Source organism: Carcharhinus amblyrhynchos, chromosome 29 (assembly GCF_965287045.1).
Source record: "Carcharhinus amblyrhynchos chromosome 29, sCarAmb.v2.hapA, whole genome shotgun sequence".
Classification (NCBI taxonomy): domain Eukaryota; kingdom Metazoa; phylum Chordata; class Chondrichthyes; order Carcharhiniformes; family Carcharhinidae; genus Carcharhinus; species Carcharhinus amblyrhynchos.
The window spans coordinates 2,221,422-2,242,460 of NC_137352.1; the positions used below are offsets into that span (position 1 = coordinate 2,221,422).

At 44.9% G+C, this 21,039-nt stretch overlaps 2 protein-coding genes across 3 annotated transcripts in view; one reads left to right on the plus strand and one right to left on the minus strand.

Moving 5' to 3' along the window:
- drc12 (dynein regulatory complex subunit 12 homolog) lies at positions 1-15,963 on the plus strand. Its single transcript, XM_080214822.1, has 7 exons — positions 1-51; positions 1,583-1,646; positions 4,387-4,452; positions 5,574-5,693; positions 9,701-9,793; positions 12,679-12,809; positions 15,469-15,963. The coding sequence occupies exons 2-7, from the start codon at positions 1,595-1,597 to the stop codon at positions 15,595-15,597; spliced, it is 591 nt and encodes a 196-aa protein (XP_080070948.1). The 5' UTR covers positions 1-51; positions 1,583-1,594; the 3' UTR covers positions 15,598-15,963.
- Positions 13,904-21,039, minus strand: part of LOC145359941 (hepatic and glial cell adhesion molecule-like) — a 26,790-nt gene continuing 19,654 nt past the window's right edge. The window contains exons 7-8 of one of the 2 annotated variants that reach the window (XM_080214821.1): positions 19,530-19,564; positions 13,904-15,419 (exon numbers count right to left, since the gene is read on the minus strand). In XM_080214821.1, the coding sequence (XP_080070947.1) occupies positions 15,393-15,419; positions 19,530-19,564 (62 nt within the window). In that variant the 3' untranslated portion in view covers positions 13,904-15,392. Of the gene's footprint in view, positions 15,420-18,568; positions 19,338-19,529; positions 19,565-21,039 lie in introns of those variants that run through there. The other variant, XM_080214820.1, reaches the window with a different exon arrangement.

Genomic DNA, 21,039 nt, shown 5'->3' on the forward strand with positions numbered 1-21,039 from the left:
CGACTGAGCCAGTCCTGGCAAAAGCAGCACCGACCCTCAGGCTGTGTTTGCGTAAATATGTTTCCTATAATTGCAAATAGATCCATTTTTTCTTAATCAATTTTTACAAGTTGTTAAATATTTGCAGTTGTTTCTATTGATTTGACCAAAATTTAATAAATCTCATTTTCTGTTTAATCTTTTGTGTTTTTCTGGTCGCATGTAGAATATTCACTACTTCCTAACGGCCCCTTTCTGCTTGGAGTTTTTTCCGTAACTGAATGGATTTTGGGCGATTTATTTATTTAATCGTTTTTGTATTTGTCCTTCAAATTTCTTCACTCTATGATTTCCCTTCTGACTTTAATTGTTATCTTCTCAAAAGTGTAGAGGAAATCAATGGTTCCAATTCTCCAACACTCATTGGGATATTGATGAAGTTTTTAAATAAGCGTTTATCGTTGTCCGGTGTTGGGGGTAGGAGACATTCGAAGTTCAGCCAGACCGACCAAGGGGCGCCTCTATTTGATCCCGGTCTCTGTTCAGCCAAGGCCGAGGGGTAAGCTTTAAACCCATCCCCTTAAGCTTGAGAAGGTTAACGAACAAAAACCCAGGGCTGTCGCTGGCCACTGTGCAGAGAAAGGCGCATGTGAAGGGAATGTGGGTGCGTGGAGGGTATGTGGACAAGAGTTGGAGGTCAATAATGATGCCCCCATACAGCTTCCAACTTGCCAATACTCAATCTCTACGTTCACATGTGAAGGGTACGTGGCTACTTGTCTGAGGTGCTGGAAGTGGCTGCATTGTTACCCCAGGAGAGAACAGCCCTGTCCGCACAGGAGGAAGGTCACTAGAACAAAACCACACACAAGATGCAAAGAGTAATCGCTGTTGTGATCTTGGAAACACAGCAGCCAATTTGCACACAGCAAGATCCCACATATAGCAATGTGATATGTCCAGATAACCTGTATCTAAAGTTAAAGTTTATTTATTTGTCACAAGTAGGCTTACATTAACTCTGCAATGAAGTTACTGTAAAATTCCCCTAGTCGCCACACTCCGGCACCTGTTTGGGTCAATGCATCTAATCAGCACGCGTTTCAGACTGTAGGAGGAAATTGGAGTTCTCGGAAGAAACCCACACAGACACGGGGAGAAGGTGCAAACACCACACAGACAGTGATCCAAGCTGAGAATTGAACCCAGGTCCCTGGTGCTGTAAAGCAGCAGTGCTAACCACTGTATCACTATACTGCCCCCATATCTGCCATATCTGTTTTATTGATAATGATGGAGGAATGGAGATTAGTCAGGATACTGGGGACAAATCCCCAGCTATTCTACAAAATGGTGTCATTGGATTTTTTGCATGAAAGAGCAGATAGGATCTCGAGTTAAGAGTTTCATCTGAACAACACTACTGACAATGTAACACTCCCTCAGTACTGCACTAGGGGTGACAGCTGTCTCTGGAGTGGCTCTTAAACGCATAACTTTCTGACTCAGAGATGCAAGTGCCACAGCTGACAAATACTGGCAAATATCACTGCCACTTCCAGCCTTTTCCCCAGTCAGATATGTTTCTGTTGTTTCTTTGCAGCTTCAGAGGAAAATGCCGCCCAAGAATAAAGCAAAGGTGAAAAAGGTGAAGAAAGGAGCAGAAGGTGAGTGAAGAGCTGAATAAGTGTCAACATCCAGCTTGGTGAGTTTGGTTTGTTGCTTACAAGCACATTCCGGTGCACTGATCAACACTGCCAGGTCACCAAACTTGATCACCTTGAGGAGGTTGGAGAGGACTCACAGAGTCTTATGTCCTTATTGGTCCAGAGGGTTTCGTCTCCATTTTTTTGCCTCACTGGGTTGTTGCGGGGGGGGTAGAAAGTGTCTCACCATGATGTGATGTGGGCAATGTTTGATAAACCAGCTGGCCACTTGCTGTCTGGCAGTTGTGTTAATCTAGGACCACAAACATTAACCCCCCATAAATATTAATGTGTGTCAGTAATGAGACTGGACAGGCTAGATGTGGGAAAAATGTTCCCATGTTTGGGAAGTGCAGAACCAAGGGTCACTGTCTAAGAATAAGAGGTAAGTCATTCAGGACTGACATGAGAGTTGTGAACCTGTGGAATTCTCTACCACAGAAAGCTTTTGGGATCAGTTCATTAATTATGTTCAAGAGGGAGCTGGACGTGGCCCTTGTGGCTAAAAGGATCAAGGGGTACGGAGAGAAAGCAGGAGTGGGGTACTGAAGGTGCATGATCAACAGTGATCATTTTGAATGGTGATACAGGCTCAAACAGCTAAATGGCCACTCCTGCACCTATTTTCTATGTTTCTATGGATGATGAATGCTGGGATTGCCCAACGCTGCCCACGCCCTTAGAATAAAAATATTTTAAAAACACATCACTATATTTACCTGACAGCAATTCATTCATAAATATCACTGAGGATCTATTTTGGCAATTGGCAGCTTGGCATCAGCAGTGTACACAGCCATGTCCCACAGTCTGGCATCAGTAGTGTACACAGCCATGTCCCACAGTCTGGCATCAGTAGTGTACACAGCCATGTCCCACAGTCTGGCATCAGCAGTGTAAACATGTAAGAAGTCTCATAACACCAGGTTAAAGTCCAACAGGTTTATCTGGTAGCAAACGCCACTAGCCCTTGGAGTGCTCGCTGCCCCTTTGTCAGGTGAGTGGGAGTTCTAACTCCCACAACTTGCCTGGACTTGCAAAATCTCACTAATTTTCCCATCTGGAAACAATACACATCTTTTTATCCTGTGCTTAATGTTCTCTCCACTCACATTATCTATACCTTTAAGACTTGATTAGCTGTAAAGACTCGTATTCCAATCATTATTCATGTAAATTGAGTTTGTGTCTTTATATACCCTGTTTGTGATCAGAACTCCCACTTACCTGGCGAAGGAACGGCCAGTTCCGAAAGCTAGTAACGTTTGCTACAAATAAACCTATTAGACTTTAACCTGGTGTTGTGAGATTTCTTACTGTGTTTATCTCAGTCTAACACCGGCATCTCCACATCATTGCCCAGGAGTGTACACAGCCATGTCCCGCAGGCTGCCAGACAGACTCGATATCAAGAAACCCACGCAAGAGCTACAAGTGTAGCAGAATCCACAGAGGAACTGTGGCTGCAATGCGATGGAACCGAGCTCAGTATTCAGAACATGAAACCCACTCAGTTACTTTGTTCCTCCTTCCACCCTTCCCCCATCAACAGAATCTCCAGAGTTTGGGGACAAGCAGTCGGCTCTCAGACAGCCAGTGGGTGGCATCACAGTGCGAAAGCTAAATGGTGTCTTCTTAGCCAGAGAGGAGTCAGTCAGGGAACGGATAGTCAATTCATTTCAAACCTTGCTTAGATCACAAGCACTGTAAACAGTTCCTTTTCTTCGGGCTACAAATAGGATATCGCAATGCTGCAGAAAATGCAAATATTTGCAAACAACTGTTATAATAAATGGAGAGGATGTGACCATCAGGAAAAGATGGAGGAGATGGGGCTCCTTCCTCTGGGAAAAGGAGATTGGAGAGAGGTCTTTACATTTATCCAAGGGTTTGATGGGGTGGGTGCATCCACTCGTGAATGAGTCCAAAATAAGGATGCAAAAATATAAATCAGTCATTAACAAATTAACAACAACTTGCATTTATATAGCACCTAAAATCTGATAAAACCTCCCAAAGTCCTTTGGAGCTACATTATCAAATAGAATTTAAAACCATCTCACATAGAGATATTAGGGCAGCTGATCAAAAGGTTGATCAAAAAGGTAAGTTGTACAGAATGCCTTAAAGCAGAGATAAGTAACGAGTCAAAGTGATTTAGGAAGGGAATTAAATCACACAATCAATTTAGGACTTTTTTTTACAGATGATGATGATAATGTGAAACCTGCTACCACATGAACTAGCTTAAGACAGTATTACAGGATGTAGGGAGAGAGAGTCTCAAAGCATACACAAGTAGAAAAGAATCGAGCTCACTTGGACAGCGTGAGATGTATTCAGGGTGGAAGGAGGCAGGTATAGAGAACAAACACTAATACAGACGAGGGGGATGGTTTTGTTTCCATAGATTCTGTTTAACCTGAATGATAAAGTCTCTATGGAACCCATTGTCGGCACAGCCAAGAAAGGCTCAGAATAAATCAACTGATTTGCAAATGATTTGCAATTTTATCAAGAAAATCTCTCTGTCTCTTTCCCTCTCTGTTTCTTATCTCTCTCTCTGTCTCTTTCCCTCTGTCTCTCCCGTCTCTTTTCCCCTTTTTTGTTCCTTACCTCTCCCTCTGTCTCTCTCTCTTTTTTTCTACCCTGTCACCACAACCTCTCTCCTGTATCCCCATAACTGTTTCTCGTGTTACAGGAGCCAACATTGAGGAGAAATACAAGAGGACAGTTCATCAAGTGGAATCACTGAAAGATCAGTTGGGTAAGAGAGAATATTCGAGATCTAAAACTTGAAATCAAGTTTGTCTCTCATTTCTACTTGTTGGTCTGAAGGGATGAATGGGTAAATAGTTTTGATGGGGCTGGAAAAAAGGATTGCAATTCCACATAACCTCAATTATTGGCTCCACTGACTGTTTTTCTGCAGTTCACTGTCACCCCCAACAGCCACATCCCAGTAGCGCACTTCTCAAAATCCAGATTTTTAAAAAAAGAAATGGCTTCAGCACAGCTTTCTAATGCAGCTATAAAGAGAGAGACATGCATTAAAACCACAAAACATGAAATTAGCTTCTCTGCTCCTTTAAAACACAATAAGAAGTCTCACAATACCAGGCTCAAGTCCAACAGGTTTGTTTGGTAGCACGAGCTTTTGGAGCACTGCTTCTTCTTTCAGGTGAGTGAAGAGTTGTGTTCACAAACCGGACATTCATAGACACAGACTCAATTTACAGGATAATGGTTGGAATGCTAGAAATGCTCCAAAAGCTTGTGCTATCAAATAAACCTGTTGGACTTTAACCTGATGGTGTGAGACTTCTACCGTGCTTACCCAGCCCAACACCCGCATCTCCACATCATGGCTACCATCAACACCTTTAAAACAGAAGGAACTTTACTCTGTACCTAACCCCATGCTGTACCTGTCCTGGGAGTGTTTGATGGGGACAGTGTAGAGGGAGCCTTACTCTGTATCTAACCCTGTGCTGTACCTGTCCTGGGAGTGTTTGATGGGGGACAGTGTAGAGGGAGCTTTACTCTGTATCTAACCCCGTGCTGTACCTGTCCTGGGAGTGTTTGATGGGGACAGTGTAGAGGGAGCTTTACTCTGTATCTAACCCTGTGCTGTACCTGTCCTGGAAGTGTTTGATGGGGGGACAGTGTAGAGGGAGCTTTACTCTGTATCTAACCCCATGCTGTATCTGTGTTGGGAGTAATTGATGGGGACAGTGAGGAGGTTTCGCTTTGGCACTAACCTGTGCTGTACGTGCTTTTGGAAATGCTGACACTAGCGACTGAAAGCATTAGTCTGTTTTACCTGGTGAGTAGGAAGTGTCAGTTGGATTATAAATTCTGAATGATTTTTTAATCCTTAAATATCAGTTCTGCGGAGGGATATCGCGAGACAGGCTTTGCTGGTTAAAGAGGAGTGGAAGGCAAAGCTGCAAGTTCTCAAGAATGATTTGAATGAGGAACAAGATGCTAAGAAGGCAATACATTCAGGTAAGCGGGAGCTGTAGCTGAGTTTTTTTTAATTAATGTGTGGGACATGGGCGAGGCTGGCTGGCCAGCATTTATTGTCCATCCCTAATTGTCCAAAGGCAGTTGAGAATCACATTGCTGTGGCACAGGAGTCACATATAGGCCAGGCCAGGTAAGGACAGCAGATTTCCTTCCCTAAAGGGCCAGATGGGTTTTTCTAACAATCAACAATGGTTTTACGGTCATCAGTAGATTCTTAATTACAGATTTTTTTTTTGGATTGGAATTCCACTATCTGCCATGGTGGGATTTGAACTGTGGTCCCCAGAACATTAGCTGAGTTTCTGGATTAATAGTCAGGCGATAATATTATTCGGCCATCGCCTCCCCGCTGAATTTAGCAACAGACCATCAAGTAGAGTGGGATAGGGACAACTCTGATAGGCTAATGAGGAAAAGCCTCCATGGAGCATGACAGTTATGGGACCTGACCCGGGTTTTTTTTACTCTTTAACGGGTCGTGGACATTGTTGGCTGGCCAGCATTTATTACCCATCCCTAATTACCCTTCAGAAGGTGATGGTGGTGAGCTGTCTTCTTGAATCCGCTGTAGTCCCTGAGGTGTAAGTATATTCACATTGCTCTGAGTGAGTTAATTCCAGGATTTTGACTCAGCAACAATGAAGGAATGGTGATATATTTCCAAGTCAAGGCAGTGAGTGATTTGAGGGGAACTTCCAGATGGTGGTGTCCCCAGGAATCTGCTGCCCTTGTCCTTTTAGGTGGTAGAAATCACGTGTTTGAAAGGTGCCATCTGAGGAGACTTGGTGGGCTGTTGCAATGCACCATGTACACACTGCAGTCACTGTGTCGATAGTGGAGGGACTGGGTGTTTCTGGTGCCAGACAAGTGGACTCTTTGTCCTGGATGGTGACAAACTTCTTCGGCTGGATTTTATGGTTTCGCTTGACCCGAAACTGGGAAGTCCTTCCCGAGGTCAACATACCTTCCCATTTTCCACCCCTCACCCACTCCAATTCCCATGGCAGGCTGGGCGGTAGCATTTTCTTGGAATCGCACTCATGTAAGCAAGTGGAGAGTATTCCATCACATTCCTGACTTGTGCCTTGCAGATGATGAACAGGCTTTCGAAAGTCAGGAAGTAAATTACTTGCCTTAATCAGTTTTTGTAACCAAAGTATTTATATAAGAACATAAGAAATAGGAGCAGGAGTAGGCCATCTAGCCCCTTGAGCCTGCCCCGCCATTCAATAAGATCATGGCTGATCTGTCGTGGCTCAGTTCCACTTTCCCGCCCTCTCCCCATAACCCTTAATCCCCTCTCTCATCAAAAACCCATCAACCCGCGTCTTAAAAATATTTAGCGAGGCAGCCTCCACCACTTCAATGGGCAGAGAATTCCAGAGATTCACCGCCCTTTGAGTGAAGAAGTTCCTCCTCAACTCCGTTCTAAATCGCCCCCCTTTTATCTTGAGGCTGTGCCCCCTAGTCCTACTGTCCTTTCTGAGTGGGAAGAGCCTCTCCACCTCTATCCTATCCATCCCATTCATCATCTTATACGTCTCAATGAGATCTCCCCTCATTCTTCTAAACTCTAACGAGTACAAGCCTAGTTTATTCAGCCTCTCCTCATAGCTCAACCCCCTCAACTCCGGTATCAGCCTAGTAAACCTCCTCTGCACTCCCTCCAAGGCCAAAATATCCTTGCGTAAGTGCGGCGACCAAAACTGCACACAGTACTCCAGCTGCGGCCTCACCAATGCCCTATACAGCTGCAGCAAGACCTCCCTACTTTTATATTCAATCCCCCTCGCTATGAAGGCCAGCATCCCATTCGCCTTCCTGACCACCTGCTGCACCTGCGGGCTGGGTTTTTGCGACTCATGCACAAGGACCCCGAGGTCCCTCTGCACCGTCGCCTGCTGCAGTTTTTCGCTCCGTAAGTAATAATCCTTCCTACCATTATTCCTACCAAAGTGGACCACCTCACACTTGCCAACATTAAATTCCATTTGCCATTTCCTGGCCCATTCGCCCAGCCTATCTAGATCCTTCTGCAGACTCTCCACACCCTCCGCACAATTTGCCGTTCCCCCAATAGTTCCACTTATGGTCAAGGGTAACTTCCAGGATATTGATAGTGCTTAGCACTGCTGCCTCACAGCGCCAGGAACCCAGGTTTGATTCCTGGCTTGGGTCACTGTCTATGTGGAGTTTGCACATTCTCCCTGTGTCTGCGTGGGTTTCTCCGGGTGCTCCAGTTTCCTCCCACGTTCCAAAGGTGTGCGGGTTAGGTGGATTGGTCATTCTAAATTGACCATTATTGTCAAGGGGACTAGCTAGGGCAAATGTGTGGTGTTACGAGGATAGAGCCTAGATGGGATTGTGGTTGGTGCAGACTCGATGGGCTGAATGGTCTCCTTCTGCACTGTAGGACTCTATGATTCAGCTGTGCTGATATTGTTGAATGTCATGGAGTGATTATTAGATTTTCTCTTGTCATAAATGATTATTGCCTGGAACCTGAGTGGCGTGAATGGTACCTGCCACTTATCTGTCCAAGCCCGTATATTGTCCAATATGCAGTTTTCCTGCATATTGCCTCTTCATAATCTGAGGAGTTAAAAACAGTGCTGAACATTGTGCGATCATCAGCAATCACCCCCACTTCGGACCTTATGATGGAAGGAAAGTCATTGATGAAGCAGCTGAAGATGGCTGGGCCTAGGGCACTACCCTGAGGAACTCCTGCAGTGATATCCTGGAACTATGATTAACATCCAACTACTACAAACACCTTTCTTTGTGCTAGGTATGACTCTAACCAGCAGAGAGTTTTCCCCTGATTCTCATGGACTCGAGCTTTGCTCGAGCTTCTTGATGCTGTACTGTGTCAGATGCTGCCTTGATATCAAGAGCAGTTGCTCTCACTTCAGCTTTTAAGTTCAGCTCTTTAATCAATGTTTGAACCAAAGCTGTAATGAGGTCAGGAGCTGGGTGACCCTGAATAGTCTGCACTACATTAGAGAATCTCAGCTGGAGCAGTGATACAGAGCAACAAAACTTCAATACACTGGATTAGATAGAAAGGGCATTCCCTGGGTGAAATGATTTCTCCGTGTTAAAGGTGTGGGGGAGGATTCTCTGGGAAAGCAGGAGCTCCCCAGATTGAATGGGGTGACTCCAGGTTGGAGCAGGTATTTTCTAGGTTAGCAAGGGTATGGTTCCCCTTTAGGTTCAGTAGTTCCTGCATGTTTGATTGTCAAATGAAGTGATAGTCTAGCTCAGGTATGAAACTTTTCCAATGTTGAATACCCCAATGTAAAATATAGGCTCACAAATGAAAAATGTCTACTTGGGTGAGATAAAAGCCATCATTCGACCCTCAGCCTGAGGTGGCATCTCAGGGGCAGGTAATGGGAACAAGAATTTCAGGTGATTAGTTACTTTGTTAATTGAAATTGGATTAATTATTGAACTAATACAACCAATGGATCATTTACACAGTGGGGAGGGTGATGAATTCACTACTGTACATCTGGATATCCAACTTTTCATATTCCTAGTGGTTTCAGAGTTAAGAATCAGCCTCGATCTATTGTCAGGTCCTTCTGAAGGTTTCAAAAATGCTTTCAGTTGCTGCATTAGATCAAGTGTTTCATTAGTTTAAGACCAGGCTTGGATTGCAGGAAGGAGAGAGACCAGAGCACAACGTCCTAGTCTCTGCCAGGAGCTGCAGCCTTACTCTCCCTCTCTGCTTCCCCTCCCAATATAAAGGTTTATCCTGTGTGCTGCTGTAGAGAGTCACTAACTATTTCTGACTAAGAGCTGCACTAGTATATCATACAGAGGAATTCCTGTGCCTGGAGACAAAACCAGGGTCTGGTGGAGATTGATACTGATGTGACCTTGGGGGTTCAGGGGAAGCGGAAGTCGGTCCAATGTGAAATAAGAGCTGTAAACAGTTCCTGCATTGTGTAACCACCCTCATTCTCTCTGAACTCCAGATATGACCCGTCAATACAAGACAATGCGCTCTGACATGGACTTCCGAGTCCATCAGCTGGAGATTGAGGTCAGTCGCCTGCAGCAAGAACTCAGTGAGTGTCGGTTAATATCATACCAAATATAACATACTGCAGACCAGTGACAGCTTTGAGGGCAGGAATATGAATGGTTGGAGCTTATGTGGTGTATAGTATGTATGAGTGTGACTAGGTGGCACAGTGATTAGCACTGCTGCTTCATGGCATCAGGGAGCCAGGTTTGATTCCCACCTTGGGTCACTGCCTTTGTGGAGTTTGCACATTCTCCCTGTGTCAATGCGGATTTTCTCTGGGTGCTCTGGTTTCCTCCCGCAGTCCAAAAGACATGCTGGTTAGGTGCATTGGCCGTGTTAAATTCTCCCACAGTGTACCCGAACAGGCGCCAGAGTGTAGCGACTAATGGAATTTCACAGTAACTTCATTGTAGTGTTAATGTAAGCCTTACTTGTGACTCACAAATAAACTTTAACTTTACTTTTGAATGTACATTGTCTGTATCTGATTATAGTGTGACTAACTATAATGTGTATGTGTCCAAATGAATAAACACGGAGTATAAACTAATCACACTTATACTCAGCTTATGTGTGGAATACAAAAACTGCCCCATCTGAACTGTTCGACCTATAAAGGTTCTAATCAACATTTGGAAAGTTAAAGTCGCCCATGATAACTACCCTGTGACCTCCACACCTATCTGCTTTGCAATTTCCTCGTCCACATCTCTATTACTATTTGGGGGCCTATAGAAAACTCCTAACAACGTGACCACTCCTTTCCTATTTCTAACTTCAGCCCATATTACCTCAGTGGGCAGAACGCCCTCAAACTGCCTTTCAGCAGCAGTTAAACTATCCTTGATTAACAATGCTACTCCTCCACCTTTTTTACCACCTTCCCTACTCTTACTGAAACATCTATACCCCGGAACTGCCAACAACCATTCCTGTCCCTGTTCGAACCATGTCTCCGTAATGGCCACAACGTCATAGTCCCAAGTACCAATCCACACTCCAAGTTCACCAAACTTATTCCTGATGCACCTTGCATGGAAGTAGATACACTTCAACCCACCTTCCTGTCTGCCTGTACACTCCTGCGACCTTGATACCCCCTCAGTACCTCACCGTGCTCAACACTGGCTTCTGGACTACAGCTCATTTTCCCACCCCCCCTGACAAATTAGTTTGAACCCCCCTGAAGAGCCTGAGCAAATTTCCCTCCAGGATATTGCTGCCCCTCTGGTTCAGGTGCAAACTGTCCTGTTTGTACAGGTCCCACCTTCCCCAGAATGTGCTCCAATTATCCATGTAAATGAAACCCTCTCTCCTACACCATCCCTGCAGCCACTTGTTAATCTGCACCCTCTCCCTGCTCCTCAACTCAGTAGCACGTGGCACCAGCAACAAGCCAGAGATGACAACATGCTTTCTCCTGGCTCTTAGCTTCCATCCCAGCTCCCTAAATTCCTGTTTAAAATCCCTGTCCCTTCTCCTACCTACGTCATTGGTACCGATGTGTACCACGACTTGTGACTGACTCCCCCCCGCCCTTAAGGATCCTGAAAACACAGTCCGAGACAACATGGACCCTGGCATCCAGGAGGCAACATACCATCAGTGAGTCTCTTTCGCTGCCACAGAACCTCCTATCTGTCCCTCTAACTATTGAGTCCCCAATTACTATTGCTCTCCTGCTCTCCCCCCTTCCTTTCTGAGGCACAGGGACGGACTCAGTGCTGGAGATCCGGTCACTCTGGTTTACCCCTGGTAGGTCGTCCCCCTCAACAGTATCCAACGCGGTTACTTGTTGCTGAGGGGAATGAGCACAGGGGATCCCCACACTGGCTGTTTCCTCCCAGTCCCTCTCACCGTCACCCATCTATCTTCATTCTTTGGATTATCCAAATCCCTGAAGCTTCTATCTATGATCACCTCTGCCTCCCAAATGATCCGAAGTTCATCCAGCTCCAGTTCCCTAAGGCGGTTTTTGAGGAGTTGGAGATGGGTGCACTTCCCACAGGTGAAATCAGCAGGGACACTGACAGCATCCCTCATCTCAAACATCCTGCAGGAGGAACATTGCACTGCCTTTCCTGCCATTCCCTCTGGATAAAAAGAAAGATCTTGCCTGATATTCCCTCACTCCTTTAGATTAGAGGAATAAGCTAAACAAAAACGAAAGCAGAAGGCTTACCTGCTCTCACTCCAAGGGCCCGGTTTTGCCAAAAATTCACGAAATCGCGGTAAATTCGGGCATCGGGCCTGTAACGTGCTCTGCACCTGAATCCGAGCAGATCGCGCCTTTACCGACACCCGATTTGGGCACAGATCCGGTCCACGGCCCAATCGGGCTGCCTGACTTAACAAACCCCGCGCCCAACTCAACCGCCAAACCCCATTTGACCGTCTTCGGGTCTGTTCCAGATCCGCGCTGTTATCAACCTGCAGAGTAAAAATCCGAAGCTGATTCCTATTCACAGGGGAACATCCTCCTTGACCATCCTTCGTGGACCCCCCACTAACCACCCCGGCAGACCCGCCCCCGCCCCCCCACGATCCAACCCCCCCCGGGAGGCAGGCCCCCCCTCGGCAGAGCACACCCCCAACCTACCTCGATCGCTGCTCTCCCTCCACCATCCTTCTGACCTGCACTCATTGGACAGCCTGCAGCACCTTCCTGGCCTTCCGCTGGTATCTGCAGGAGGAGGGGTGGGGGGGCGGGGCCTCAGGTGGATCTCTGGCTGGGCGGGGGGGGGGGGGGGGGGGGCGGAATGGTGGACGATTGGAAGGGTGAAGATGGACTTGGGAGAATCTCCACCTTTTCTTAGGTTAGAGGAGGGGGGAGGGTGGGAGACTTCTAGACATGTAGTAAGGAGGAGGAGTGGGGAGTTGAAGGTCATACATAGGGACTCATTCTGTGATTTACTTTATTGCCAGAAGCATGTCAGCAACAGTTAGCAAGAACTCAGGAGGAGAAGCTACAGATCATCAAGGAGAAAGATTCCACCATCAAGGAGCTCCAGAGCAAGATAGACAACATGGAAACTGAGTACGAGGCCATTCTCCATGTAGGTGACACTGTCGGGTCTGTGGGGAGTATTGTAGGAGCCCCCTGTCTCAGATACAGTTAAGATGCATTGATATAGTGTCTCAGGCTCACTGGAAATGCTGCCACTAAAAGATTAAGGTTCAGTTTCCACTTCGGAAACTCGAGCACATAATCCTGAAAAGGTATAGTTTATTTATCAGCGTCACAAGTACGTTTACAGTAACACTGCAATGAAGTTACTGTGACAATCCCCTCGTCACCACATTCCAATGTCTATTCAGGTCAATGTACCTAACCAGCACATCTTTCGGACTGTGGCAGAGAACCTGAGCACCCGGAGGAAACCCACGCAGGCACGGGGAGAAGGTGCAGACTCCACACAGACAGTGATTCAAGCTGGGAATTGAACCTGGGTCCCTGGTGCTGTAAGGCAGCAGTGTTAACCACTGTGCCACCACCCTTAATGACCCTCCAGTGCAGTCTGAGGGAGTGCTGCACTGTCAAAGATGCTGTCTTTCAAATGAATTGTTCAAGTGAGATCACATCTGCTCTCCGACACTATTTAGAAAAAGAGTTCTCCCTGGTGTCCCAGTCATTATTTATACAATCACAGAATCCCTACATTGCAGAAGAATGTCATTTGGTTCATTGAGCCTGCACCAACAATAATCCCACCCAGGCTCTATCCCTGTAACCCTGTGTAATTACCCTGCTAATTCCCCTGACTCCAAGCAGCAATTTATCATAGCCAATCAACCTAACCCGCAGATCTTTGGCGTGTGGGAGGAAACCAGAGCACTCAGAGGAAAGCCACGCTGATATGGTGAGAATGTGCAGATTCTGCACAGATAGGGACTCAAGCTGGGAATTGAACCTAGGTCCCTGGTGCTGTGAGGCAGCAGTGCTAACCACTATGGCACCACAAATTTATCTCTCAATTAACCAGATTAAAAACTGATTATCTGACCATTATAATTTGTGGGATTTTGCTATGTGAATTTCTGACATTACAAATAACTAAAATTCTAAAGCATTTGATTGGCAGTATAGTGATCTGGGATATTCTGAAAGAATCTACAGAAAGCCAAGTGTCTCAGTCTGTTGCTTTCTGTTTCTGTAACAAAGCTTTAAACACAAGCAGAATGAGGTTGGGAAGTTCAATGTATGAGACAGCAAGAGGGGCAACTTCTTAAATACTTAACACGGAAACAGACCATTCACTGTATGAAGGACCTTTTCTTACCCCTACATCATCTTACCTTGTCAGTATATCCCGTTATTCCCTTCTCCCTCGTGTTTATCTGCTTGAATGTCAGCTCAACCACTCCACATTCTCACTCTGGGTAAAGAGGTTTCTCCTGAGTTCCTCGTCGGATTTAGTAGGGACTATCTTTTATTTATGGCCCTATGTTTTGGATTCCCTCATAGCAGGAAACATCTTCTCTGCATCTACCCGATCAAAATCTTTCATAATCTAAACTTTCTGTCTTGACATTTCTCTCTGTTGTAAGGGACAATAAGGGCAACCTAATAGTCATTCAATGAAACATTGCTCCTGAACTCCCCACCCCATAAACTGTTCCTCCTCTCTGCTTCCTCAGTGTGCTACATTCAAGATACATTGCACTGACCTTAGTGTCTCACAGAACAAGGCCTTTTGGCCCATCATGTGTGTTGGCACTTTGAAAGAGCTATTAGTTGATTAGACAGTTAGTCCCACACCCCTGCTTTTCCCCATTGGTTCTGAAATTTTCAAGTACTTTAGTGTTTGGGGAGATGGTTAGCTTGGTGGGGTTGGATGACTGGTTCATGATGCAAAGACATCAACAGCATGGGTTCAATTCCTGTACCAGCTGAGGTTATTCCCCCAGGTTAAAACCACCACCAGTCAGCTCTCCCCCTCAAAGGGGAGAGTAGCCTATGGTTATCTGGGACTATGGTGACTACATTTTAGTGTTCAATCATGGGATATAGGTATCGCTGGCAAGGCCGGTACTTATTGCTCTTAAGAGGTGGTTGGAGGTCTTCTGGTGCAGTCGGTAGCATCTCTGCCTCTGAGCCAGAAGCTCCAGGTTTGAGTCCCACCCCAGGACTTGATGGCTAAGGAAGGTGCGTTCATAATGTGGCCAAACAAGTTCAGTGTCAACCTAGAAATCCTCCCAATACTCCAATGGCTGGCGGAAGAGAGAGAGATATTCCTGGTTAACCATGCTTGATTTGGAGTGGTGCCCCTCAAGCAATAGTCCTCTAGTGACAGACTAGAAACCTGTTCCAGGAATAACTAGCTATGGAAGCAAACAGAAGTCCGCCTTAATGCATGACTAGGTGCAGGAAGAGAATTGCAATTAAGAAGATGGTATTTACACTGAGTATTTATCCAATTGAATTTTGAAAATGATTATTTAATTTGCTTCCATTGCTCTTTCAGGCAGTGCATTCCAGATCATTCAGTGTTAAAATAATAATCCTCCTGTACACTCAATTCTTTTTTAAAGTTTATCCAAACACATTCTTATCATGATGGAACTATCAGCCTCCTCAGGATCCTCTTCTTCCTCACAGTCTGCAAATCGATGAAACCTCCAGCTCAAAGAGGTGCTGATTAAATGTTATCTTCTTGCCCAGGAGTCTGTGAACAGTGAGACACATTAACCTCTTTCCTTCTCCTCCTGATACAGGACAGCCTGGACATGCTACTGAACAAGGTGGAAACAGCTAGACTCCAGTGGGAGAAAACAGCAACCAATATTCATTTGGAACAGAAACAGAAACTGCTGGAATTTGGGCTCAATCCACTGGAGATTTAAAACCTGGGGAGTTGGTGGATATTTGATCAGAAGTGCTCCCCAGGCATCTCTGACTCTGATTCAATTTCTCCATTTCCAGCAGTCTCCTGTCGGACCCAGTTCTGGGAATGTGATGTGTGACTCTTACTCCTGGATTTAGACAAAATATTTCAACAACTGGAATTTTAGTTTCAAATATTTTCCTGATCATTTAAAATTGGATAATTATTCTGGAGTTGGAACCCAATTTAAAGCAGAAAGCTGGGCGTGTTCAAAAATATTTTTGATCTCAAAATTCATCTTCCCTCCTCAGCTGTAATTTCTTTTATCATTTTTAATTAACCGAAATCGTAAAATAACAAAATTAAAATACTTTTTTGGAAGTGATTTATAATTAGAACCTGATTCATCCACATATGCCACACACACCTGCAGACTGACACACGCACACACACACAAACACACAGACACTCACTCATAGACACACAGACTGAAACGCACACACACGCACAAACACACAGACACTCACAGACACACACTCATAGACACACAGACTGAAACGCACACACACACACAGCCTGAAATGCACACACACACACACACACAAACACACAGACACTCACAGACACACACACAAACACACAGACACTCAGACACACACACACACAAACACACAGACACTCACAGACACACACACAAACACACAGACACTCAGACACACACACACACACACACACAAACACACAGACACTCACAGACACACACACACACACACACATACACACAGACACTCACAGACACACACACACACACATACACACAGACACTCACAGACACACACACACACACACACACACAGTGGGTGGGATTTCCCAGCCGCTCTCGCCTCAAAACTGGAAAATCCCACCCGAGGCCAGTGGACCTTTGCATGGTCCGTCCCACTGCCCGCTACAATTCCCATGGTGGGAGGGACAGGAAAATTTCCTCCAGTGACACACACAGACACAGTGACACACACGCACTCACATAGACTCAATACATACACAAGGACACACAAACATGCAATAACACACACATACTTTGACACACACTGACACTGATACATTGACTCACAAACACAATGACACATAGGCTGACACATACAGACACACACACACACACACACACACACTCACCAGGACACACAATGACACACGAGCACACACTGTAACAGTAATTCTTAAACCCAAGGTGTGCAGAGACTTTCCAAGGAGCATGCAAAATATTTGAGTGGTGGTGGGCTATGGATTGGATTTTAGTTGGGAGCAGGAGGGAAGTGCAGCCACCAGCTGTCTCACCTAGACAAGGAACGAGTATGTAGAGATTGATCCTGACATCTAAAAATAAATACCAATGTTTTTAAAAGCATTATTAAAACCCACATTACACACAGCAATTTCAGATTATGGGCATTTTTATGGGCATTGTTATTTAGATAGAGATCTCTGATTACTCATCCATCTGAAAAAGGTCTTCAAACAGAGGTTTGAACCACTGCGTTAACCACCACAAACAACAGTCTCCACACACACCTCATAACTGATATAAACTCACTTTGCACGCTGTCAAAAATGCATTTTCAGTGACAGAAGCACAAACTCACAGAAAGACAGACTGACACTGCAGTATTGCATTTTCTGAAACTATTTGATATTTAGTCCCGTGTGAAAATGTCTGTACTACTTACCTTCAAGAGGTGGCAGCAGCGCCACTCCCAGTTAAATGTCACTGGGCTTTAATTACAAACATAGTGCAGAAGCAGACAGGTATCCGCTGGAATACTGCAAACCAGCAGCCAAAATGATCAGGTTCTGGTTCAGCTATGTTTGTGTGTTTATCACTGTATTTACCTGTCTGTGTCAGTTCATGTGTATCTGTCTCTAGACCATTCTGTATTACGCTCGCTGCACCTTTTCATGTGCAGATGTCTACGTCTGCATCTCTCTAATTCTTGCTAAGGTCTAGTTACAGTCTTGACAAGACAGCTTACTGACACATAGTCTGGGTTTCGCCAGGATCACCCAGCTCCTGACATCATTACAGCCTTGGCTCAAACATGGATGGGTGGCACAGTGGCACAGTGGTTAGCGCCGCTGCCTCACAGCACCAGAGACCCAGTTTCAGTTCCAGTCTTGGGTCACTGTCTATGTAGAGTTTGCACATTCTTCCCGTCTGTGTGGGTTTCCTCTGGGTGCTCCTGTTTCCTTCCACAGTCCAAAGATATGTGGGTTAGGTTGACTGGCCTTGCTACATTGACCCTGGTGTTAGAGGATTAGTAGCGTAAATGTGTGGAGTTGTTGTGATAGGTCAGCGGATACTCGTTGGGTCAAATGGCCTCCTTCTGTAAGGATTCTATGATTCTAATCCAAAGAACAGGCTAACCAAGAATAACAATTTGAAAAGAAGATATCTCCGTCAGCCTATTGAAAGCGGAGAAGGCCATTCAGTTCCTCATGTCTGTTCTGCCTTTCAATGATATCACAGCGGATCTATATCCTCATTTAATGCTCTTACCTTGATTCATATCCTTCAACAATCTTAACTCACAAAAATCTATTCATCTTATTTAAACCAAAGAGAAAATGCTGCAAAGTTGCAGCAGGTCTGGCAGCATCTGTCAAAGCTTTGAGAAAGTGTCATCTGGCCTCAAAACATCAGCTCTTTTCTCTCTTTACAGATGCTTTCAGACCTGCTGAGATTTTCCAGCATTTTCTCTTTTGGTTTCAGATTCCAGCATCTGCAGTAATTTGCTTTAGTCTTGTTTAAAGTTGAACTGACATCTATAACTTTTTGTGGGAGAGAGTGTTACACTGCTACTAGCCTTTGTGTGGTTTGGTAAGTGCAGAGCTTAGTGGAGTTTATCACAGGATGCTCGTGTTTCACCAGGTGGTTTCCTAACCAGTAACATCACTGGAGTTAGAGAATGCTGGGAGGTTATTGTGTGTTTAACCAGGTCTGGATGCAGCTAGATTCGTATCATGTTCAAATACACGTCATTTATTTTGTATATATCCAATGGAACTTTCCTGCATTGACAGCAACCCTTGTGATGAACCACTGAAGTTTATTCAAACGTTATTAGTATATTGCATTCCCCTCTTCCCGCCCCATAAACAAATATGTTTTGAATTGAAGAAAACACAGGCCATTGGAGGAGCAAACAGCTAATGAGGGTGGCAGAGAAAGGGCATAAATCCATGGCCAATAGGATTTTGGATTTTTGTTCAATCCCTGTGGAGGTTTTTACAGCACCTTCTCTCCCGAAATTACTGGTGTTTCGAGGGATTGATATAATTCTTATTTCAAACATTCCACATTTTCACATCCTGATGGGTGAAGAAGAGAGATCAGAATCCACTGCCCCAGAACCAGAATACACAAGCCCTGTTAGAGAAGCTTGCCTGTGTGTGCTAATCTCTCCGTTCTGTCAGCCTGCAGTTTCTTGCCACACAGCCTGCATCAAATTCCAGGAGAGTCAGGTCTCTTTAAAATTTCAATCTCAAGCTATACATCCCTTGTAACTCTCAGTCTCTGTGCATTATGTTCAAAGATTAGGTAAAGGATATCTTGCAGTTGTGCAAGATTCACAGTTGCAAGGTTCACAGTTGTGGTCCAATGGTGTAATATTGAGATGGATCCACATTCTCTTGATTTCCACTGCTGGGGATGAAATCCAGGTAGGTGTACAGACAACTCCGAGTCTCTTCTCTCGAGCTGGACATCTGATAAACAGCAGCATAGAACATCAATAGCTGGGCGCTTTTCTGAGTTCTAAGAATTAAGGCAGCAACTAGCACTGAACTCAACACCCATTGCTAAGTTATACTCCCAGCTCTCAGGGCAAATACATGTAGATTTTTTCCACTGAGAACTTATAACATTTCTCAATGGAACACTGGTTTATTCATACTCACATTATTTTGGCTGTGTTCGTCTTGGATATTTTCCTCTGAAAGAGAAGGAAGAACATTAACTTTTCTCAAAATGGGAAACTATTTTGATCACTGCAATTTTCCCACAGAATAAACAAACGCCAATAAGGTTTCAGTCTCGTTACCCTGAGCTCCCACTGTCACCAAAATGTGTCAGTCTGTGCACTGCAGCCTCTGCTTCAGGAAATTTGAATCCGGAGATTGAAACACAAACCCAGACTGACACTCTTAGCGCAATGCTGAGGGAGTGCCGCACTGTCAGAGGGTCAGTGCTGAGGGAGTGCCGCACTGTCAGAGGATCAGTGCTGAGGGAGTGCCGCACTGTCAGAGGGTCAGTACTGAGGGAGTGTTGCACTGCCAGAGGGTCAGTACTGAGGGAGTGCCGCACTGTCAGAGGGTCAGTACTGAGGGAGTGTTGCACTGTCAGGTGGTCAGTACTAAGCATATATAAACATACATACAGTTTAGGAGTAGGAATAGGCCACCCAGCTCTTCAAGCCTGTTCACCAGTGAATAAAATCATGGCTGATCTGTCTGTAACCTCCATCTTAGCCTCAATAATCTTTCACCTCCTTGTTTATCAAGAATCTATCAGCATCTTCCTGGAAAATATTCAGAGATTCTGCACCCACTGCCTTTTGAAGAAGGGAATTTCAAAGACCCACGACCCTCAGAGAAAGAACTTGTCTTCATCTGTCTGCAATAGGTAACTCCTTACTTTTAAACAGTGACCCCTCGTTCTAGATTCTCCTCCAAGAGGAAACATCTTCTCCACTTCCACCCTGTGAATACCTTACAGAATCTCATATATTTCAATCTTGTCAACCTGCCCATTCCTGGTGTTAGTCTCACAAACCTTCACTGAGTTACTCCTATCACATTTACATCTTTCCTTAAATAAGGTGACCATTCCTGTGTGTGGTAGTCCAGATGTGATCTCACCAATGTCCCTCACAATGGGAGTATAACCTTCGCACATTTGTACTCAATTCCCCTCACAAGAAATGATAACATTCTGTTAGCGTTCCTGATTACTTGCTGTACCTGTAAACTGGCCTTTTGTGATTCCTGCTCCTCAGAGCTTTGCAACATGTCACAATTTAGAACAGTGGTGAATAACCTGCGGCCTGGGGGACACGTGTGGCCCATCTAGATTCTGAGTGTGTCCCACAAGACATTTTATTGACTGTTACACATGTACGGCGTTGCCACATTCCGCTGATTTCTATCTGCAGAATTTTTTCCAACCGGTATGACTGAAGTAAAACAAGGGCAAGTGAAGTGAGGTGCGTGCTGATTGCTCACAACATTGAGTGTGAGAGCCGTGTGCTCTCTCTCTGTCCAAATTATCAATATTTCCTTTGCTTTTACCATTTAACCTTACTGATAGTTCTATTAATATTTGAATGATAAGAATGTTCTATAAGTAATTATGAAATATTTGGCATTTATTAAATCTATTTAATCTTATTACTAGGGTCATAGTTAGACA